A 25,343-nucleotide genomic window follows, 5' to 3' on the forward strand; every position below is an offset into this window, starting at 1 on the left:
CTTCAATGCTTATTATAAAAAGGATGTTCACCTTCAAAGTGCTGTGCAAAAGACATCTACATCGTTGATGTTACAATCGAAAAAAATTCTCGGGGTTTATGTTCACATAAATGTAAGTCTTTTCGTATGTCAAGTATTACACTTCAAGCTTGAGAAATAGGGAAAGCCTACAGTAAAATATACCACTACAACCTGCCTTGTTATCGGGTACATCAAATTTCAAACAGCTGCTGCTGCTAGTTAGCAGTCTATAAAGAAGGCTAAGACTTCAACAAAAAGCACGTACATCTATCCCATATTCGCGAGCACTTACAGTATCACCGACCTTGGCATCAAGCACGGAGGAATAAATGCATGAAGATTCCATAACAGACATTTAATGTACAGTACAAAAAAGTGTTTGCTACTTTCAAATCAAGGCAGGTTCACTGCATACAAGGAAATTTATACACGTACATGTATGTAAGTAGATTGAATGCATTGTAGTAAGTTTCCTTAATAAATAGGTTTTTGCTTATTTTTTGTTTGTGATTTTTTTTTTAGAACACAGACTGTACTTTTGATAGGCCCTTGTCGGTAAACCTATTATGAGAACACACATGTTCATAATGTCTGCACAGGGGTCAACCAACAACCCTGGATAAGATCTCTTCAACCCAGACACATGCACAGAATACACTCTAACCACGAAAGGTCACAACTCATTTTATGCACAAGTGCACTTGGCATTGTCAGTCATAGCCTACAGCCATGCCAGCCCGGCTACTGCCAACTGCCTGCATTCCGCAAAGCTTTTCACAACCAAACCCCGGATATTTACATGTAACAGTATGCAGCACAACCTGTGATCCTGTTATAAGCCCTTCACATCCGGCTCACTTACAAATGGGCATTATAAATTTCAATTGACCTTTCCCCGGTACTCTACAATTTACGTCCTTTTAAGTGCACATTACAAAAGCTGCAATTTCAACAACCAACAGGCTTATAAATTCCAATTTGATTCAAATATCCAGGAAAGTCAAGTGTAACTCCCAATGCCCATTTGGGGAGCTCTAGTTTACACAATAACAACCAATTCACAACCAGCACAGGCACAGATGGGGAGAGGAGGTTACCTTTCAGATGCTATTCAATAAAATAAGAAATGAAATATCAGTTACACAGGTGAGGTACTGTATTTATCCACCTGTCTGCAGCAAGTGGATATACATGCACCAGTAACATAAAAAAATCTGAAGGGGCTAAATAATTACACGCCCCCTCCCACAAACAGTCCTGGATCCACACCTACAACAAGTTTGAAAATTTCAACTTTTTTTTCGCAATGAGTTTATAACAAAAGTTACACAAAACTTCCTGAGTGGCTCAGCAGACATGCTCCGGGACAGGTAGTTTTCTCTGCATTTAAAAGAAATAAACATTGGACTGCACAAGGGATGTGCATGTATGGCTTGGGTCAATATGTCACAGGGCCAAAAACAGGGATAATGGGAAGCACATCTGAATCCAATCCATACTTAATATCAGCTTCTTGACTCGCCCCACACTACTTGGAATACCCATGTAATGTATACAATATGACCTGAATTCTTCATATTCAAACATTATCCATTTCAAAATGGTGAGAATTCAAGCGATGGCACTACAGGGCATAACTCAGACCATCACATCACAACGTTGCTACAATTTTGACAGAATCATTACGTACATACATACATGTAGCCTTTTCCTACTTTTTACAAATACATGTACATGTACATGCATGTACAGTACATTGAGCTACATGAAATGACCAAACTTTGTTGAAGAACTGGTGGTCTGATACATGACATACATATCTGGCTCAGGTTGACACTGTGGTTTATTTTTAGCTAAGGAACCATTCTAAGCAAAAATATTACTTGAGGAACATAACAAGCCAAATCCTGCCAGAATAGAAGTACGTAGGCCTACACGTAGCGGTACATGTACATGTGTCTACAAGTTAACATTTACAATACTCGTATGGACTGCTCTCACTTTACCTACTGTGTGTACATGTACATTCTGTCTATCCTCCTTTACTGATGGCAGATTATACCTCAATCATACTTTGTAACGGTAACAATGCATACCCTTCATGTACAGTACGTATATGGTGTACATGGACTGGTATAAGCAGAATTTTCAAGCTTTCAAGCAAACGGCTGGCATGCTCAGAGTATACATGTACATATGTACATGAACGTAAGTGTATTAAGGACACCAGCGCTTGAGCTGTACAAACAAAAAGATCTAGTTACCCTACAGCCGATACCAGAATGCATAAGATATGGATCCATCCACCATCCAGGCACAGCTGACAAGCATCCCCCCCATAAGAGCTTTGTGTACGGCCACTGAAGATTGAACGGACTGGATTATAATTCAGGGAAGAATGTTTATCAGAGGCAGTCGAGCACAACATCAGAACGGTCTGATTGAACTGTGCAATCATAAAGTGGAACCGATGAAATCAATCAGTGAAAGGAAATGTAAGATCGAGACATTATAAAGTACGGTTTGCCGGGGCACCAGGGAGCTGGTATGAAGAGTGTGCTTGAAAAGCCAATGATGACGGAATAATATACAATGTACATGCATTAACTCTCACCTCCTACACACAAACCACCAGGGAATTTAGACTTTTTTCACGAACAACAAACTATGATTAATTGCCCAGAAATTATGACCACGCTGAGTATATTGCTTCAAAAAAGTGCCGCTTGCTTTTGGAGGGATATTTTCTGAATAGATCAAACAGTTTGGCCAGTTATTTACTGTGGCCTAAATACAACTGAAATGAAGGTATCACTTGCTAAAACCAATAATAAATTTTAACAGCTACATGTACATGTACACATATACCAAAGTTTGGTTTGGTTTTTAGTTCTACTGCAGCATATTAGAGTTGATGAGAAAATAATCTACGGCATAATGCCTGACCCAAATCAACTTTTGTTCTGTTCTGCTTCCTGAGAATTACTTTTGAAGAAAAAGTAAGACTCCAAATCCACAATAGCACAAACCAATGAAGAACACTTCAACCCATACTGTAAAATAAGTCCAAAATCAATATCGCAGACCTTTTTTCCATGAATAAATTTATCAAACTTCCTCCATCCTTACAGGAAGCATGTAATTTCTGATTAAACAGTGCAGGGTTTGCCCTTAATTTTCTTTCTCTCTTGCCAGCCAGACCAGCAGTGATGACTTTTTACTAGTCCACCAGCATTTTCACTAGTCCGCATCTTCCCCCAAATTTCAACATTCTTTTTTGGCACTAGTGTTTTCTGCTCCAACATCATGCATAACAGTGGGCACTCGGTGGTGACTGTTGTTTAATTGTTGATGAGTAATCATAAATGGTCATGGGAATTCTGAATTTCCAGAGTATAACTCAACTCAAGCAAATTAACACACAAAGTGGTTACCTGCTAAAAATAGTTTGTTTTATTCACAATCCAAGAGACAGAAAAAAAACATATCATTATGAACAGTTTACGTGCACGTGCCCGTGGGGTGCATCCCACCAAATGGTTGTATTTCTGCGTGTGAACTCATCAATATTTGGTGATCCCACAGGGTTTTTCAGTAAGACATGCCATTATAAGGAGGGATCACAGAAATATTTCTATAAATCGCAAATTTGGGACTGATAATTTCAAGTTCAAGGTATTTCATTCAAAAGTGGCAGGCGGCTACATTCAGAACTGAGTGCATAGTTTTACTACCATTTTGGAGGTATCTTTGGGGAAAGGCAAATAAAAATAATTTTCGTGGCTAACCCCCTTAAAATTGAAACGAAAAGTGATCTTCTGGCCACAATCCTGAATTTCCAGCGAAAAAAACAGAGGCCAACCTCTTTCCAAGAGTCAACAGGCAACACTATTTCGGTCTGATTTTGCAATGTTTTCTACGGGCGCGTATTTGGTGTAGTGCAACCCGTAGCACGCGGACCAAACACGAAATCACAACCGTGACATCACTGGTGTCACAACTACCAATGACCAATCAGAAAAATCAGTATTGCGTATTCATAGTAACGTAATGCATATACACACACCATACACACTCGGTATGTCATACGCGTGGGATGCATATTCATGACTTACATGTACCTCTACGATGCAATGCATAAAAGCATGTGCTGATTTATATCTTGTACGCAGAACCAACGTCAAGTCACAGCATTGTCGAAATGTACCGGCTTCACGCGGTAGTACAGTAAACGGCCCACAGTTAAGTGGATCGCGCCGCAAAGGCGTTGTGGAACAGAAGTTTCAGACGATTTACTGCCGTTGCATTCATCGACTTCAGCATTACTTCAGCTGGGCTGGTGCCAGGGACCGAACAATTCTTGGTTGCAAAAGGTTCTATTCTATTTGGTTCAAAAACCAGCAGCAGCTAGAGGGCATGCATCACAATCAACTATTTTGCCACTTATTTCAGAATACTGTTTTACTAGACCGCCGGACTACTCAGACGAGGGCTTTCACTAGACCGCAACGGTTTTTACTCGAATTTGGCTAGCGGACCAGCGTTAAGGTCGAACCCTGTTCAACAGATTTTTTATCATTGATGTAAACATTAGAAAAAAAAACATACCTCATCGTAATTTGAGGAATATGACATCACGGCTGGCACGCAGTAATACACGTACGTTTAGTTTCAGCAAACAAGCTCATCAGGACAATTTATGGGTATGCATACCGTACTTGTTCAAGAACATTGTGGCAATTAGCACGCTGCTGCTGCCCTGTCTCTCTGCACGCTACCCTATTGCATTACACAAAAGAAGTGTAGCGGAGAATGCTCAGCTTATTCAGGTGGTCACTGAATCCCACAGCAAAACATGGCTTGACATTTACTCTCGCTCGCTCCCTCACCGTTTTTTTTCCTTCTCAACATAATAGCTAACCTTGGAATAAATATATAACACATGCAGTTGCGGCATTAAGTACAGAGGAACGGAAGCTTAAAAATATCGGTATATATATATATGTACATGTATAAGGACATTACAGTGTCTCTGTACATCCACTTGTATGACACAGTACACATTCACATAGAGAAATGCATCTCCTCTTCTTAAAATGGTACAAAATGTACTGACAGTGTTTGTGTAAGTGTTCATCCATCAATTGACGGGACTGATTAAACAGTTTGGTCCGGGTAAAGTTTTAAAAATAAAGACAGAACCCTGAACAAAGTGGAGGAACCTAGATTATAAGATATGAAATGATACATGTACATGTGAATTCATACACTGTAACTCATGAACCAGTTTATTTCGTGACCCTTTCTTCCCAAGCGAAGCCCTAAAACCTCTAGTCCCCTCTCCCCAGCCCCTGGTGTTGGGGTAGAGATTGAATTCCGATGACCAAACCTTAACCACATGTAAACACTTGTACATGCAGGGGGAAAAGTGGGTGCCATTGTACCACAAAATCATCTTTGTGTATGAGTTCTGAGGAAAGTTCATTCTCTCAGGATTAAGATTTTGAAAATTACGTTTTAGAATGTATTTCTTGAAAAAAATGCATGCAGCAAACAGTCCTTTCAGTGAGTTTGAACAAACAGGGCAATGAATTACAATGTACCTGTAAATCTATGACCTGTACTATGTCAAACAAATGACAAGATAAAGTGCAATAATTTAAAAAAAAAAATAAATTTCAACAAAGAGTAAAAGATACTTTTTCCTGGCAAACAAGTTGACAGACTGCAGTAAAGCCCCGTTAGAGTATTGCTTGGGACTTCTTGCTCAGAGGCATTCAACCACTTAAGAGAATGGGTCTGATGCCCATCTGATTTGGCAATCGCCTTCAATCGCTTAACGTCCTGGCAAGACACGCCAGAATCTGTTTCCACCTGAGAAGTCAGGAACGGATGAAGCTAGAAAGTAGCTTAGAAGCTTGGGGGGTGTGATTACAGTAGGGAAAGAGTGCAAAGGCGTAGACCGGTCCTCTTCCATCTGGCACTGCCACACAGTTTGACAACTAAGCCGTGTCTCACCTACATTTACTTGACTATGTCTGGAAGCAATGCACGTGTCTGTGGAAGCCGCCAACTAATGGCTTCGTGCATTTCCCGTGTATCCACATGCTAGTTTAGCCTCACTTTAATTAAAGTCTTGTCTTTGCATGGGCACGAAGTTTAAAACTGTGTTAAGGGGCAGTTCAAACAATGCAGCAAACAAAACAAACGACTAAGGATTCTCTGTACAGCTGAAACGCGCTTGTCTGGGGGATTTCCCGGTCTAAATGCATGACAGCAATCCAGTTCTCTTTGGCACCTTTGCATTAATTAGTCATTTTTGTACGTTGTCAAGTTACAGGAAAATAAGGCTGGGACTTCAAGAGAATGGTATTTTAATTACATGCATGTAATTTCTGTAAAGTGCAAATTTCACAAATGATGGACTTCAATGCATGACAGTAGTTTCCTAGGCTGTGAGTAGAAACTAAGAAACTTAAGAGGCAAGAACCCAGTATGTACATGTACATTATGTACATGTACAATACTTGTACATGTACATAATGTACACGTACCGGTATGTACATGTATGCATGTGACAATGCTCAAAAACATACAGATACATGTATGATAAGGATAACACAGGCCCTACATAATACATGTACATGTATGGGCTAACAAAGGACATGGCACATACAGACAGTGCATACATGTAGGGATTCCTTTTAGTTTTACGCCTGGGACAAGACTTTTTCTGATTGCAGCCACCTCCTACACAGGCTAACATAGGAGTCCCATCAGAGCAAGCCTCTTACCAGGCTAGAAAATATCTCCAGCACATGGACATGCCCTGCTCACTCTGATTTGATAAACAACACACTGTCCAACACTGCTTCTGGGGTTTGATTAATTATGGCAAGTACATAAACTGGGCCAACCTTACCACCGCTAGAGATAAACAGGATCTGCATATGACTGCATACAGACATCATCATCATCAGCATCACTGCGATATCACTTCACTCAATTATTCATAGACGCTGACACATTCAAGAGAAGTACATACATGTATGTAGGTGTGCATCCAGCAGTACATGAAGGTCAGTGTCAACTCGTAATCCAGGGTACAAGGCAAGAAGTGTAGAAACAATGCCAAAATGTCAGACTGTCAAATATCAGGAATGGTGAATTATGATAGACACATCCACAATAGGGCACATGTAAGGGTTTTCAAAAAGAATATCAAGTTCACTGACACAAGTAATGTCTGTGAATCACGAAACAAATTGAGCAACGCGGTCTACATTTTTAGCAACAAACGCAGAGCTTTAACCCAAAGACCTGCTGGTTACCACTGCAGGCAACCTGAGCACACAATAAACCACTTTTCTGAAAGAAATTTAAGCCTGACTATCTATGACAGCTGTGACAGAGCCAACGAACAAACACATGTACAGTTGTAAATCAAGAAATTCTTGGTTGGGTTAGACCTCCTCCCCAAATGTCACTTGCTAAGTTTACAACCAAAGGTACATACATGTACATGTGTATCTTTAACTTTGAGAATGATTCTGCCTGAAGCATCAAGATTTCATTACCCACGAGGTACTCATCCACTTTAGAACTGGTTGATCAATTACCACTTGTACTATTTTATTATGAGATTCTGACGTCTAAGAGAGTCAATCAATTACATGTAACCTGAAGTAACATACAAATATCATGTTCAGTAGAATGCATTTACAAAATTGCTTTCCTGTTTTACTGTGTATCATCTTACTTATACCTCAATATTCTGAAGAGGAAAGAAAAGACAAATCAGGGAATTCTGTTCGTCAAGTGGGTCATGACTACTGCAGTGGATCGTGACAATTCAATCATTTTTCATTACAAGGAAAGTACGGTAAGTACAAGTACGTGTATGGAACTGCTTTAGTCGGGCCAAAATGAGCACTTGTACACAAGGCATAATGAGTTAATTGAATATAACCAGTGCAGATGAGGGCCAACATTGAACTTAGAAAGAATATCGGTACATCTTTCATATACTGTTCTATTTAAACATTTCAATGTTCAGCCAACGATTCAGTAATAAAGGGACAAGAACAGCTACATGCACGTGCACCTGTAACGAATACAAATAGCCGTACCGGTACCTGGAAAAAATTAGACTTCCTGAGATGTGATCAAATGTAAAAATGCCCCAAGGACAAATTAAATAGTCTGCCAGATAGTATGGGCCAACCATATTTGTTCTGTGTTAAAATAACACTTCAGCAGTGAACATGTCCTACATACGGTACTAGTACATGTATACACAAACCCCGAGGTTTTGTTGGGCATGGTAAATCAACTGGACAAATGTTGCAAATGACATAGATTTCTTTTTCCAATGTTTACATACATGTACCCATACATGTACTCCGTGCATGGAAGTAATCATCACATCTATGCAGATTACAATGTACATGTGGTTTCTGCTGTGACATGGAAATTTGGTCAACCGAATTACAACAAAATAACCACTGTACGTGTGAACATCAATGATCATAACCAATGTCCAAAATCATAGAGTTGTCAAGTCCCTCACTTTGCCACCTACTGTCAAGTCTGAGTTGTTTTCACAGCAAGTGTCAAAATAAAGGACCTGGTGACTATATGGTCTTGGATGTTAGTTCAAAAATGAGGTGTACATGTACATGTCCGAATGGTGTAATATTACTAAACTGACACATAATTACATTTCATCATTGCATCACGTATGCATGTACAGCATAACACCACACAAAATTTGGACATTTTATTGGACATAAGCCCAAAGCGGACGTTGTAGTCAAATATTCTGCACAGTAGAATGTTTGTACCAAGTACCAAGGACATCTCAGCAGGTACAATGTACCAAGAAAGATACATACTTTGTATAACATGCATTTAAGAAATAGAAACCCATAAATTACAATGACGATCTTTCATGTGATGCGGATAATTGAAATGAAGAATTTAAAATTGTCAAAGGCAAAAAAATTAACACAAGATCTGATATAGACCGAACACCAACTATTCCAGGATGATGTTAAAGCAAAGCCTGGTTTTCTCCCCTCTGTGTTCCCCTTCATGCAGCATCCATCCACCCCCAGACCTGCCCTGGAAGTTCTTCATTTGGTCAGGGCATTTTGCCCCCCTGCCAGTGCAAACACTTCAGAGACTAAGTGGCCCAAAATCACCACTATCCATCAAGAGACAGAGCATCCATCACATCTTGTTAAGAGGCCAGACAGCAGCGGCATGGAATGTCCTATACATCCATCCCGCAGTGCCCTTTCTCTTTCCTTCAGCTTCTGCTGTCTTGCCTCTCTCACACTCTGGTGGGCTGAATAAACTCAATCAAGTTACACTTATGAAAACAAACAATCCAAATATCATGCATCCTGGAATATCTCAAGCCATAACCTCCGGAGTTGCTGCCTCAGACAGCTCCTTAAAAAAAACACACTTCTGAATTTGCCTAAACAGGAAAGCCTACTTGTTACGCATGTGGACAAATTTGTTGAGTACATGTACAGTAAATGTGTCTGTACATGTACCTACCGTACTTGTAAATTGAGTTTGGACAAAAGAGTAAATTTTGAATTTCCCAACGTTAACAACTGATTAAAAGGTTTCATCTCATCTAACAAAAGGATTTCCGCCATAGTAAAAGAAATATTTCTTTAAATAAAATTCTAAAAGAGGGTATGAACACTAAATACAAGAAGAAACAGATATTATCCAAAACTCAGATACAACAAGCGGACAAAAACCCATTCCAAATCTCAAGATAACCACACAACGCTGTATATTTATTTTTTCGAAGAACAAAAAAACAGGAACCGTTTCCCACCATTCATCATTGCACAAAAACTGTTCCATCCTTTCAATCTCCTCTGAAAAGCACAAAATTGATCACACTAAGCCACACCTCCATTTCAAACACTACATGGGGTGTTGACATTAATCAAACAGGGAAGGACTTTTGAAGGAGGAAACAAAAATCTTATGCATGTACAATAGACCAACTAAACAGAATTTTTTTTAAACTGGTTTACTTCTGACAATTGAGCTTCAAAGGAACCTGGTCCTTCATCCATAGAGTTTTACATTAACAAGTACAGCTGCATTTCAGTTTGACGTACACAGTCATAAATTCAAAGTTTTTTTTCCACTGTTACAGGACAAAAGCAGTTTGTCCTTGCCTGAATTGTGACCCACATAAACATGCTAACAATTACCAGCATTAATCAAAATCACACATTCCTGCATATCCTCTTCAATTTCCCGTGAATGCTAGGATCAGAGAGCGAAGTACATGTCTGGGCACATCAGCACGCAAGCACATCTAATAAACACTCGTATCCCAGGTTTGGAGGGGATTTACCGTACCTGCCCCGGTGGCGGCATGTCAGGCTCCTTGGTCGCATGAACAGGCTGGGGTTCTGGCTCTTTGGAGCCCATACCAAACAGCCCAAGCTGAAAGGCGATGGGTACAGCCCACTCCGGTGGTTTGTCCACTGCAGTCTTCGACTTGGCCATAACATCCCTCGTTGCACGGGCAAAGGATCAGAACCAATGATCACCAAGACGGTGGACAGAGAATGCTGTTGCTTAGCAACGTTTCTTGCTGTTATGGACAAAACTCTTGACAGCAGAATTTTTTTCAGTACATGTATGTGCTTAGGAAAGGCTAAAAGAATTATATTGCCAGAAGTTGTTATCAGAGAGCACTCTCACATGAGCTCCAGAATTCTGACCTGCAGGGAGACCAACAGTCACCAGCATCACTGAGAATGAACATCAAGGCAATGACCACTCTAATTCCCAGGACCGAAGACCAAGATCTTTGCCTCGTCTCTACTCTGAAGCTAAGATGCCAAACCAACATGAAATTTGATGCAGTTCTTTTTTTAATTCAGCCAGATCTACAGATCACTTCCGGGCCCGTATCATGAGATCCACCAATCCCGTAGGCATCTCAAACATCTTTGCAGGTATACTGATCAGGAAGATACAAGCTCTGCCAGGCAAATGATGTTGCAATCTGATGTGACAGTAGCCAGAAGGGGCGCAAGAAAAAAAAAAGTCAGATTTGGTTCCTGATCCTCGTCCCCCTTTTTCATCCACACAAATATACAATGATTGCAAGATTGATGCATTCCGAATACCAAGGGCTGGGAACTGTAGACATTTCAACCGTGTTCTGGGCAGAGGAGGTTCTGGAATTCACAAAACAAACAACTGCATTTCTCTCAAGATCTCACGCCAACAACAGTGATGATCAGCAAGGGCTCATATTTTAGGTTCTGACAAGAAAATATTTACAACTGATGAAGTGATACAAGAAACACAGGCAGGCTCATGGGCAAAGGTCGTAAATTATTATTTGAACCTTCCCAAAGTGGGCTCAACTCTGTGTTAAGAAAGATGCAACACGAAAATAGTTTATTGTAGGTGTCAGGAATGGATCTAGAGGGGAGTGTTGCCAACAATCCCCTCTCTGACACAAAAAAAGAATAAATAAATGAAATAACAATTATAGCAGTGATAAAAACGACAAAATCCAGTAAGGGCTATTATTTGTGAATCAGTAATAATGTAAACGCATTACGTACATGTACCGGTATGTGTCTGCTTGTCTACAAGAATTGAAACTTTTTAAAAAGTCAGAGGGACGTGACCTCCCTCCCCCCCAAAAAATTGTGGATCCGTCCCCGGGTGGTTGCCATATTTTTCAGCACAGATGTGCATTTACAGGTGCACAAACTCTTGCAATGTACAATTGCATTTACTGCAGACTTCATACTGGGCTATACAAGTACACGCTACATGAGCCGTTTTCCAAAACCCAACTTCGTCTCCATCTCGGGCTTCATTCCCGGACTGTGGGCCTGAAGCGTTTAAATTACATTGGATTACTGTAAAGTTTGGCTTTCTTGCATCTTTTTTGATGTTCCGTGGCACTATTAGACTGATTACTGCGCTTACAGCTTCAAAGTCAGCTAGTAAAAAAAAACAGTTGAAGCCTGAGACAGAGCCGAGGTCAAGTATTGGAAAACGGCCACGTACTTCGATATCCACATGCAAACCACAAGTGCGTGGAGTCAAACAGGCAGAGATATTATATTACAACAAGTAAATATACAGGTAATGTGTACCGGTTTGTGTTGTGCAGTAGGATTTCATGATAAATTACAGGGTTAAAGGTCTAGTCTGTCATTTTTACCAGCTATTCAAAACAGAACTGAGAGTGAGAAAAGGTTTACAGGTACACGTTGAGGGATAGATCTCTTCCATCAGCCTGGTGGTTGTGAAATGAACTGAGGATAACCGGAACTTGACGTTTCAACCTGGATGCTCTCGTCATCCTGAAAACTTCTCTCAGTCTAGCGTCCACCACACTGAGTTTCTTATCTTTACTTTCAAAATATACCGGTAACTGACACAATCGTTGTTGAAAAGCATACTTGGTTCCCTGTGAAATCATTCTTTCTGGTAAGCTGTTCTTTGAACATAACAGTGAAAGAAAGCCATTTTCAATGATGCGTCTAAACATGCAGTTTTGGAAATTGCCACCCTGGTAGTTTGTTTTTAATTTGGAAAAGCATACGCAATCATCAAGACGACGTGCACAATTATTAGTATTCGTTGGTTCAGTGTGCATCACTGCGTAGCTGCATTTGGCTGAATGAGAATTTGTTCAGGATGCTGAATACGCCACACAGTTCAAACATCGGCAATTTCTGATTTGAAATCAAGCTACTCAAATATTGTTTTTCTCACACTATACAGCATTCAATGAGCTAACACTTCATCTGATTCAGGTTAGTTTTTAGGCACCTTTTTGTTGATTTTGAGCACATACAGGACAGAAGAAAGTAATACATGTACAAATGATGGGCTGCACCTTCAAGAGGAAATACTGAAGCCATGATGTAGCTACACATGTACCTGGAGTCTGTAGTTTTGTCCTATGTACAAGGTACACTGATAGCCACGGTCATGCTTTTATTCCATGTGCTATTTCAATGTACATGTATGTAAACTGTCCTTGACTAGTATGCAAAAACAATGGGCTTTACTAGGGAAATGCCACAGCTACATGGAATTCCATTCCACATTCTGAAAGATACCGGGTACCAAAAGGGGTACCGGCTACAATTCCATATTCCATGGAATTACTGTATCAGTACTTGTGGCCAAATGTCTTATATGTTCACTTTCATAATTAAAGGTGCATTTTTAAAGCCCTATATGTATCTCCTGAAGTACATGTCCGATCCGGTTCAAATCTTCCACATATATTGAGATGGGAGTGCTTTAGAGGAATTTTGACCTCATGTGATAATAACGTCATCAGGAGACAAGTCACGTGACATTAAAGGTGCACTGTTTATAAAGCCCTATATCTCCTGAAGTACATATCTGTATACATCCCATTGATTTCAAACGTTGCCGATAACAAGGACAGGAAGGGTTCTAGACAAAAATGTACCTGATGCGATGATAACATCATCAGATGAGGAGTCAAATTACATTTTACATTTTATGTATTTCCTGAAGTACATGCCTGATTGGGTTGAAACCTTGGACCCAAATGGTCGAAGTTTCAACTGATTTTATAAAATGTCCAATGCCTACTTTTAAAACCTTTGAATAACAAGCAGAACAGTCTCTCTGCTTTATCTCGTTAATGGTGCACTGTACAGTGTATGTTCATTAAGTTAAACAACATTCTTGCCTGTCTAGAGCATGCAAGATTTCTGCTACTTTAATCAAATCTTCTCCCAACCTTACCTCTTTACCACCTGCTTCCTTCTGTTTACTCTTGTTTTTGTTGTTGGCTGAATCGTTGCCTTCCAGTACACTGTTGGCCATGTGTTCCTCTGGTATTCTATTTTTAGCCGTTCCAGTCTCCCTGTCCACTTTGTCCACCTCTGTCCCAAGGTGCACCTCAAAGGTGTCACCATTTTTACCTCCATCTGTTGTCACGGCCCCTTCCAGATGGTTTTCTCCCAACCCCTCTGGGCCACCATCGGCTATTTTTGTCTGGATGTGATCCACGTTTACCTCCATTCTTCTTGGATTCAGCCCAAAAGATAAAAGCCCCAAAGACTGTGGCGACGAGAACTCTCCAAAACAGACTTGCCAAGCCCCAGCGAGATGGCCTAAGTAGACGAGAGATCACTAATTACTCAACCAGTTCCCCCGGCCCCGCTGAAGTCAGATCCTGTCATGTGGGGAAGGCAGTGATATCATGTGGGTACGTGAAGGTCCAGGGTGGCGCTGTCAGTCTCCCATAAAATAAAAATTAAAAAAACCCACAAGATTTTGGGTTGACCTTTACTAGGAGGATGGGAACCTACACAGTCATTTCTGGCAGGATTATGACTGTTCTTCCCGGTCAACAAGAGCAGTCAGCCCCTCTACACTTTAAAGCTCTTGCACATGTACACTTATCTTTTGTATCTGTCTGAATTCAACGAGAGTCAAAACTATCCAGCATCAGAAGCGTGGAATTTCTCCTCAAAAGCTGTTCCAACTCAAAACATGAAATTAAGAAAAAACTCAAGACTTGCAGAAGATCACAGAAACAATTACCCAACGTAACTGCTATTCCACCGACCATTTTCAGCTAAAATAGCTGTAAGTGCAACCTCATATAATTTTCAAAAACTAAGTAGTCAATAATACAACATGTCCCAAAGTAAACATTGGCAAAAAACACCATTCAAAGCCTTATAAACACTTAAGAGGGAATTAATTTTCTTTGACTGGGCATAATAATTTTTGTGTGTGTCGTGTACACTTTGTAATAAGATGCCACCTTTAGTTACAGAGAATCAAGTTAACATGTAACAAGAGTCTTTTATTGAGGAAAGAACGACACACAACTTCCAAGCTGGAAAGCTACAAATATACACGTAGCTACATGTACACGATGTGGGCATAGAGATTATTCACTTGGCAACAAGCTGTTACCAACTCAAATCTCATTCTGTATTGCTTGTAACTGGTGCCCACCTTGATTTACGCCTGATTTACTCATTTGCTGAGCAGTGATTTCTTCACTTAGCCTTCCCAAACAAAATGAGTAAATGGGTACAAGCAAGTTACTGGAAGAGGAGCGTCCCTTTAATTTATCCAGAGACCACCAATGAGTCACATCCTGAGTTATGGCAAGCTCCAATGCAATCCAGCGGAAATGATTACTTGCAGTGAGTTAGCCAGGGGTCTGGGGTGTACATGTGAGTTCAAGTCATGGGTAGGGAAGGTCACATTTGAGACAGGACTTAACCCTTGTTCTCCTGAACGCCTCTGCAGACTGTACTTTCCCCTCTTGCTGAGCAAACCCCGAGTTCTTCTATATTTCAACAGCGTCCTCTTATGTTGACAGAGCAGGGAAATATTACACTGGGGCTTGCCTCAGAATCATGCTTCACGTTTAAACTGTTTGCTCTTGTCAAGATACGCTCTTATACTGTGTTTATGCATGGACACTCAGTGAAAGACTAGATGCAGGCAAGTTGGTTTCCACATCCAATCAGTGTAGCAGAACTAGCCTTGCTGGGTAACATCTAAAAGTCTTGGCTATGGCTGGCAAAGACATGTGCATCTATGAAAGCCAGTGACTAAATGTAAATGTGGCTGCAACCACTTCACATAGACATACATGTATGTGTGTTGTCATCGGCCATAGTGATGCACGTATCACGTACATCACTGATGCATCAATAAGCTCAGACAAGGAGGATGCAGAAAACTCTCCAACAACGGCTGCAACAAATCCTTCTAAACAAATTCTCCTCTCAGGGTAATCATGCTTTTATGCTTAATCCACTGAATCTGGAAGCCAGTAAGTCCCTACAGGAATTTTCTTAACCAGTAAGCAGGCTCCAGTAAGCCAATTTGTTACTACAAAAGGGCAAGGTTTTTCGAGAACAAAGAATCTGATGTTATGTTAGCGTAAGATTTTGCTCATCCGCCAGACAATACCCTTTGGTGGCCTGACTCCCAGACTACTACCAATAGCTCAAATGTTCAGTGCATGTGAGTCTGCGTACATGTACGGCTTACCTGATAAGGTCAACCTCACATACATGCATATTGACATTCTAAAATGATCTGTGACGGGCTTTATTTCGTGCCTACTGAAATGGCTCACGGATGAAATCTCTCTGTTATTTCTTCCATCCATTGATTGCGTACCAGTACTAAGCAACTTTTGGCACTTCGACCTTCAAAGAGTTCAGCTACATGTATTTGCATATTAGAGAACGTTAGCAAACCAATTTTTCGACACAAATCAAGACCTATAAGCTTTCACTGACCATGAGGGTATTCCATGGTACATGTAACAGTACCTACACTTCTTCCTACATGTTATACATGTATTCCAAGAAAGTGTACAGGTTACATCTACAGTGCACTTCCCTACATGTACTTGTAGTTTCTGTTTTCTGGTCAGTGATTAAAGATGACTGGAGGCTACTGGAAATTGACTGGGGCGACTACAGTCTATAAATAGAAGCTATAATAAGGGGTTTTGTTCAGTTGTGGTCTTGAGTGCACAAATCAGCTGGCACTGTCTGTGCATGGCTGCATGCATCTCTCATTCAAATGTACATGCAACAGCAGTTCACAAGAATATATTGCATGTACCTCCTCTGCAACAGAAAAAAAAGCACGGGCTGAAATGAAATAAACCGCATTCAAGAACCTAACGGCATGAACGGTATACATGCATTTCCTACAAAGGAAACATCCCTTGAGACGCTGAAGAAAGACGTTGGATACCCATGGGGGCTCTCCGCACCATATTTAAAGGCACTTTTTGGCTTCATGGATAGAATGGGTCGTTGCGGTTCAAACCCACAGGGAGAGAGAACTGTAGAAGAACTCGTCTCAAGTTCCTCCATTGCCAAGAAATCCAGAAGGATGAGTGGCATTAAAGGTAAAGGAGCCAGTGAAAAATGCATCTGCAAATGGAAAGTTACAAGGAACGTCTCTGGCATACATGTATGATGTATGTACCGGTACATACCGGTAATGCAAACTGCTCCAAGTGATAAACGCATCAAAAGATGGTCTGTTCCCGGCACAATTCTGCATGATGGTACCATAAAGAAACCTCCGTGTTCCTACTTGTATTTGCAGGCCATGTAAATATACACCGGTAAAACTTCAACATTTCACATTGGTGAACTAACACCAAAGCAAAAATGACAGTGTGTTTTACACACCCAAAAGTGCTGTTTTCAAGCAGGCCTCCAGGCATATAATTGGGAAATCAGACAAAACAAGAAAATGCCCATGCTCCACAAGAGTTTGCGTTAAGTCTGATCCAATTCAAATAATGCAGTTAGATTCTGAATTTACATGTATACACCTCCAAGCACTTCAATTATCTTGGTTTGCAAATATTTTCTATGTGGATCTGCAGGTAAGTGCTTAAAACTTCACATCCAGGTTTGTACAGCATGTAAAAACCATTCCATCCGCAATTTATACAGTGTCCATAAAAAAGAAGTGTTCATCATTGTAAATGTCAACCAATCTCACACATCTCAATCATGGAGTCCCCCTAATCAAAAACTTTCATGGGCATGTTCACTTCTACCAATTTCTCTCCATACCCTGAGAGCCCAATTTGTCAAGGTGGGGGGAGGGAGGAGGAGAATCTTTCCCCTAAATAGCCAAGTGAAGACACCAGGTCATCAAGCCATCACTGTCTACCAGCCCACCAATTTTACCCTGATGGATGCCCACTTTGGCTCCCAGCAAAAAGCAGAGCAGCAGTGACATTTGAAAGGAATGAGTTTTTATATCACGCCTCATGGTAGAGTCAATATTTGCCAGGAAACACACGGGGCACACCAGCCGTCTGGGAATCATATCCAAGATCCTTTGCAGTATGGCGGTCACATCATTTCACTGGTTTCCACATGGTACAGAAATATCACTGGAAGGTCCTTTCTCCCAATCTCATTTCTATTTATTGATCTGCAAATATGCAGTCCTTGTGGTTGATATTTGTACGCCAAGGTTAATCTAATTCTACAATCATGTGTACTGACTATGCAAGTACAGTAATGTCATCATACAAAGCTTTACTGACTCCAAAAGTGGAAGTGCTCCTTTAAGGAAATGGCAATTGCTATCTATAAGGACCCTGCATAGGAAATAAGCCTCAAAGCAATGACTGGGTATTCCTGGTACATGAAAATGTAAATAAACTACACTGTGCATGTACCTTGACTTATGAAATTCATTCTTAGTGAAAGTGAAGTTTTGCCTTATCATTTTAATCAGGTCATATCACATAGACCAACAACTCACACCTAAACTTACAGGTACATGTACATGTACATTGTATGCAAGTACTAACCATGTACAGGTACATCACATGGACACGTACATGTATACACATACCAGGCACATGTGTTGTAAGCAATGCATCATAAATGTACATGTATACATAGGTACTGGCACATGTGTTGTAAGCAATGCATCATAAATGTACATGTATACATAGGTACAGGCACATGTGTTGTAAGCACGGCATCATACCATAAATGTACATGTATACACATGCACAGGCACATGTGTTGTAAGCAATGCATCATACATGTACCATACGTACAGTTTAAATACCAGTATATGGAGGCTTATATTGTAGCACCAGGTGTTCTTGTTTGTATGTACGTTCACATTTGTACATGCACAGTGTACATGTAACTTTTTGTAAGCCACTGACTTTTGACATTTTACAAAAGCAAAGAATCAGAAGGATGAACTTACATGCAATTTTTCAGATCCGTCATTCATGTGGGCCTCATTGGTATCGATCAAGTTGTACATGGTTGCACGTTTGCCACCCTATGAGAGGCCACGGGCGAATACTTTACCCTGGCTTCGGTCAGGAAGCCAGTCTTTCAAGCAAATGCATTATGCTTACCAAAGCGAAAGTAGACTATAAAATATCCATTTATAATTCTTCCGGGACACAGTCGCTGCATGTATGATGTTGTGCCTGAACTTCCAGAAAGGTTACAAAAGTGAGTGTCAGGTTTCTTACTTGGGTGTGAAAGATATCAATTGGCCACTCAGGAAGCAAGAGCCAGAGAGGATATGCCTTTCTGATGGACAGGATATTTTTAACTTCTGAGTGAATGGGGTAATGGCGTGGGACAACAATGACCTGAATATACGCTCATGAAAAATTCATTGGAGACACATGTCACCTGGGGAAGGCAAGTGACATCGCATTGTTAGGTGACAAAAATAAGCCATTGATTGCCAGCTTAAGGAAAAGTCAGTGCGTAATTCCGGCATGTACACTTATTGTAAAGCACACAAAATACCTAGTACATGCAGTTTGGGTATTCATATCAGCTTCAACTTGCCAAAAGTGGAAAGTGAAAGTGATAAAGCTGGCCAAAATATGTGCCATTTTGACCTAACTATGCTAAAAACAGATCACACAAAAGAACAAGTAAACAATCACTGGGCATTCAGTTGAATATATATCTACAGAAACTATTTCACCCATCCCAATCATTCTTTGTACATAATGTTGAACTGGAATGAAAGGGAGGCTACACTTGCAAAATGAAGACTCTTGAACATCACTGACAATGCGGGTAACAAAGCTATTACCAACTGTGAGGACCCATCAAAGAAGCCAACGAGAGGCTGCACTTGCCAAACACAATCTCTTGCACCATTAACGATGCCCCAGCTCGCTCATGTAGCTTCTCTTTCAATACAATGATGGGCACTCAAAGAGAGGCTGCACTTGCAAGATGCACTCTTTTGTGTCATTTTCAATGTAGGTAAATATGCAATAATAAATAGCTAAAGATTTTCATTGTAAAATCTCCTCTTCAACCATCCATACACGTACAATGGGCCCATAGATACTTCAGTTTTTTTTTCTTCATCTGAAACAAAATCTCTTTGTGCATACAATTATAACAAGTGTTGCCAGCATATCTTCATGCTTAAATATATCGTAACACAATAATTTGCATCCCGAGCCTGAACGCCACTGCAGCAAATGTCATTTATTCCTATCAATGCATAATTCAATTAGATTAAGATGAGCACTTTCAACATATCCTTTAATTTCTGAAGTGGCCAGGACTCTGCAAAACCTGGCCTTCGCATGTACTCTGCACAAACTGAATTGAATATTTAGTCAGCTGGATCAAGCTGGAAACTCTAGCACACTTGTACACTTATGCTCATGTACATGTACAGTATGTGTATAAAGGTGCTGAACATATCCAGAGGAAGACATGTACACCTATGTCCATGTACTTTATAAAGGCCCCCTCATTAGAAATTAACCAACTCTCAAACAGTGTAAGCGTACATGATACGAAGAGATTGATTATAAAACAAATCAGATTCAATGTCCACAACCAGATGCCCTGGAATTCAACTCGCACACGGTGCAAATCTGAGTTACACAGGTGCAAATTGAATCGCATGGATTATACACAAATTATGTTGCCAGATTATGCCCACACAGTGGATCCCAGAACTAGGGCAGGGGTCACTCAGCCACAATGAGTAAGTCAGGTCAAGCATCTTCTTCCTTAGTGACTATGGCTGTGACTACAATGACTAAGGTTGACTTGGCAATCAAAATTATATAACCAATCTGTAGCTAAAAACACTCCCTCGGAAATGGCTTAATTTTGCAAAGACAGACGTTTCTTTTTAATTTAACTATGAGTTTTATATTTCTCTTCAGTATTTTCATTTGTTGACATTTATTTGGATGTATAATTTAAGATTTAATCATCATGTGTACTGGCAGTACATTCAGATTTTTTCCACTGACGCTGTGACAGATCTTCCACTTGTATCATTATAGGTACCGATGCATGTAGCTACAAAACCATTCATGTGTACATGTACATGTATGCACAGGCCTGACACACAGCACAGTCGCACATGCAGCATGTACAATGTACACCCACACATGTACATCATTTACATGTATGTTTACAGCAATACCTGGTCAGTATACATGCACCACTTGGCCCCTACAAGTAAATGTATACATTAAACTTGGATTTTCTGGTACATCTGTGGAGACACTTAGTACACATTTTTGGGGAGTCAATTTTGCTCACTGATAAATTTCGTGTGCAAAAGTTTTTATAAGTCACCAAAGAGCATGTTGATCTAAGAAATCACTTTGAATTTTGTGAAAATAATAACGCTTTAAGACTGATAACGTTTGTATCACAGCTGCAGTGTACCGGTACATGTACTCTGTATAAATTACATGTACATGTACTTGCTGGCTTTATTCACGTCCAAGTCTTATCATCAAAATTAATGCTTCTTCACCCAAGCTACCATTTTAACAAGTACAGGTGCACATACATGTACATTACAGTTTACACATGCCTGGATTTATTACAATACCTGATTGAAGTGGCCCGACACCATTGGAGAGCCTTGGTTCTGCATTTTCGTATCAGCACTGACTTCAAAGCTTCACTGATCCAACTCAAAGTGCCTGCTCCAAACAGCGGGCTGCACCGGGGAAAATAATCCCAAGGAACTCCTCACCTACTGAGGTGGTGATTTCCTCGGCAAACGACTCCGCATATTGCCCGTCTCCCTATCTCTACATCCCCGCTTCTCCCGCCCCCCCTTACATTAATATTCTGATGGGTAGTGTGAATGCTCTTGAACTTTCCCCAATCCAGTACTGACGGCAGGGGGTGGGCGGATGCCAGACGGATAAGGAGAGGCTGGTTAAACAGGAATTTGATCGACTGGAAATCAATAAACAGCCACTGTTTACAATTCTGTTTCCCTCCTACCAGCTGCGCTGTTCTTTTTTAGCACAAATATGTCTGTTGTTCAGTCATAATCATCGCTGACACCTACATTACAGGTGCTTGCACAGAGCTCATCAATTCAACCTATTTCACCTGGAAATACATGCAGTAATAGTTGGGCTCCTGTTCCCAGGGTTTGTATCTACCCAAGTTTTATTTTCTATTTAGTTTTTATGTACAAAATGGCTCTTTATTTGTAGATTTTTTAATCCGTAGAATTAGGAATACGCTGTACAACAGTTTGAAATTGTAACAAGTCATTCTGCTAAATGCTCATTCAATGCGTGACACGTTATAACAGGCAGGTTCAACACTGACCTTATTATCAGGCACCAGAATTAGAAATGGACATAAGTCTAGTTAATATTGTCGTCAATGTGAACATTATACATAATACATGCATGTAACCAATCTAGAAAGTAACAGCATTTACCTAACCAGTACAGAGCGGTGAATTGATGCACTTTCACAATTCTTTGTTTTCAACAATGCCACCAGTGGTCAAGATATGGCCGCAATAAACATTTTTTTTGATTCTTAAAATTGGCCGTTTTTCATTTGAGAAAGGCTAACACTCAACTTGAACTTCGTGTTTCACCATCTGCGCTAATTTGAGGATGAGACCCTGCAGTTTTCTGGGGGAACTTTTGAGAAAATGTGAAATTCAAAATAAGGAAACCAAAATACCTTAACTTTAGTTTGATTGTGGCGCAAAAGTCTCAACTTAGTTATTTATGCATGCAACTAGTACCCTTTTAAGTGTTACTCATTTCATTGGAAACAAATGCCACCTCCCCTGCTGTTGTTTTAACGACGTGTTCACTCTAAGCTGCACACAGACTCAGTATTTTGAAAGTGAAATAAAATGCTTCCATACATATAATGATGTATCTGGTACCCTGTTCTCATATACCATGTAATGCCAGAAATATTTAGGGCGCCTAACCCTGAATTCCTCAAACCACTGGAACAGCATGAAGACAGTATGTGTCCGACGTTTCATAAGGAGTGACGTAAAGTGGATGTCTGCTGAAAATGACTCATCAAACTTTTCTCGAACAGGAGGGAACCGTGTAAAGTTGTGCACTCATAAGATACCATTCTTACATTTTTGAAGAGGATTTGTGTTAGGTCCCTTGACAGTGTCAAGGACTTGCTTTATGAGCTGAATTCTGTGCAAAACAGGAAACTGGGCCATTACTCCCTCCATTCAAATTACACCACAGCAGAAAACCATCAGCTGAACAGATTTCAACGAAAATACATAAGACACCATCAATGATTCACGTGACAAATGCAACAAAAACTGTAAACATGTTTCTTTTAAGCTTGCAAAATACTGGATTTACAGGCTCCAGGGTATCCAGTATACCATGAAAGAATGCCGTACAGGTGGCAAATACAGCCAAATAGCTAGATACTGGATACTTTTACTGTTATGGTATATGTATGTCACTGGCATAACATGATTTCAACTTTTTTTATTTTTGAAAATGATTTTAATTTTTTTCAGTTTTCTTCTGAAATAAGGATCATTTGTAACAGTTCAAAAGGGAGAAAGACAGATCTTGCTATTATTTCTATTCTACAATCATCCTGGTAAAGTAGAGCAAAAAAGATCCACCGACAATCAGTTCACAGCCAGCTTGTGACTTTTTTTCGCAAGCTGTCAGACAAGCACTGAGCATACAGTGTTTATTAATATATACGTTGGGTAAGGGCAAAATCCGTTATATGAATTAACATCTCCCCAACGCAATAATACATCTTGAAAACCAGCAGAAAAAAAACACCCCCACCAAATACAGGTACCAAATAATCTGCCCCTATTCACTCAAAACTGGATTCCATACTGGCGTTACTGAGTTGATCAGTACTTCAATACTGCGCCAATCCATCCCTACTGTTAATTCAAGCAAACAATGCAGTCAACTTAATTAGGGAGTTTGGAAATCTTGGATTAATTTTACCAACCTTCATGGATTAACCGGGTGACTTCATCTGTAAGCAGTACTTGCTCATGAACTCACTGGGTGAGTGACCTTTTCTTGCTCATGGTTTGCATTCCTAATTTTCAAAGGAGACAGGCTACTCAGGGAGTGTTTAGCAGCCCATGGCATGTTTGGATTTGGCTGTGGTTAGTGGATAACATAATACCCACAAGGGAGATTACTGAAATCAGGGGGGGTCTGCATGCTTGCTGTGAAAACAGGCTTTTAATATCACATTGTAATATTTGACATACAGGAGCAATTACTACCAACATGTAGTGTAGGGTTGTGTAGGTGAATGTTTATGAACCAAACATACGAACTGGAACAAGAAAACTGAAGTAAATTCATCAGTAGAAAAGTGGAGAAATGAACAAAAAATCTGGGAATACATCTGTCAGCACAACAAAGTTGTTGAATGAGTCATAAGTGAAACAGGAAATTACACGTGGTTAATGCATACCTTTGTGTGACTGTGTTATGCATGTACATGTACACATATGACCTACACACACAATGTATCAAACAAAGGGTTCCAAAATCAGTTTGGACAAAATACATGTAAAACTGAGGAAGAAATCATGTCTTTTCATTTTCAAATGTATTGAACAATCAACATCAACTTCAGTGTGTAGACAGCACTTTGAAGCTTTAAATTAAAGTTTAAAGTAAATATACAGAGCATCAAGATAAAAGGGGCAATCCTAGTCTACATTTATTCTCTGATGTTGTGATGATTTGGACTTAATCTTTTTGATGGCTCATAACTTATGGTCAGGATTCCCACAGATTAAACCAAACCTTGATCTTGGGTACTCATGTCCACATGTGGAAGAACATAACATCTGACAATAGCTGTCACAACTTCAATCCCCACCACAATAGCCCCTCAACCCCTTCGATTGACCAAACTTCTCCAATCTTCAATTCGACACAAACAGCAAATTTCTGATCTGCATAGTATCACAGACCACATGTGCCCTAGTCAGAAAATATGGAACTCCAAATGCTGTTGGAAAATCCCACATTTTCAAGATTATTGAAATACAATTAGAAATAGAATTTACAGGAAGAAAAACTGTGAACAAATTAACCGTGTCAAAAGAAAGTGTGGTGCCTAGCCTGGATTTGTGCACATTCTTTGTACAGTTACGACATCAGACTACTGGCTGACAATTTGTTCAGTTTGGAAAGTACCACTTTAGCCTGAGGCTTCCGACTGAGATCATTTGGCTTCATTCTCAGCTACAAAATGTTCAAGACAAATCCTTTTAAAAAAACTGAACTGATAGCCTGAACTTGGCAAAGTGTCATAGGAAAGACTTTGGCTGGGCTTCATGAAATACATGTATTTTAGAGTATTTTGGAGTATTGAAGTAAAGTTGGCAAGAGTAAATTTGCACATGGAGTGTCAGTTTGCAGGTGCCCTTTACTTGTAAACCCATGAACTTCACGG

The 25,343-nt window shown here is 40.1% G+C and overlaps 1 protein-coding gene across 8 annotated transcripts in view; it reads right to left on the minus strand.

The window, feature by feature from the left end:
• LOC110983328 (S-adenosylhomocysteine hydrolase-like protein 1) overlaps positions 1-25,343 on the minus strand; it is a 42,673-nt gene that overhangs the window by 15,163 nt on the left and 2,167 nt on the right. Inside the window, exon 1 of one of the 8 annotated variants that reach the window (XM_022242561.2) lies at positions 21,475-21,696. The exons of 2 other annotated variants lie outside the window; for them this stretch is intronic. In XM_022242561.2, coding sequence (XP_022098253.1) covers positions 21,475-21,519 — 45 coding nt within the window. In that variant the 5' untranslated portion in view covers positions 21,520-21,696. Of the gene's footprint in view, positions 1-2,285; positions 2,307-4,629; positions 4,770-10,419; positions 11,115-13,827; positions 14,178-18,831; positions 18,988-21,474; positions 21,697-25,343 lie in introns of those variants that run through there. 5 more of the 8 variants (XM_022242535.2, XM_022242512.2, XM_022242522.2 and 2 more) reach the window with 5 other exon arrangements.

This window comes from Acanthaster planci, linkage group LG04 (genome assembly GCF_054643075.1).
Source record: "Acanthaster planci isolate LZ-2023a linkage group LG04, COTS_SCS, whole genome shotgun sequence".
NCBI classification, from domain to species: Eukaryota; Metazoa; Echinodermata; class Asteroidea; order Valvatida; family Acanthasteridae; genus Acanthaster; species Acanthaster planci.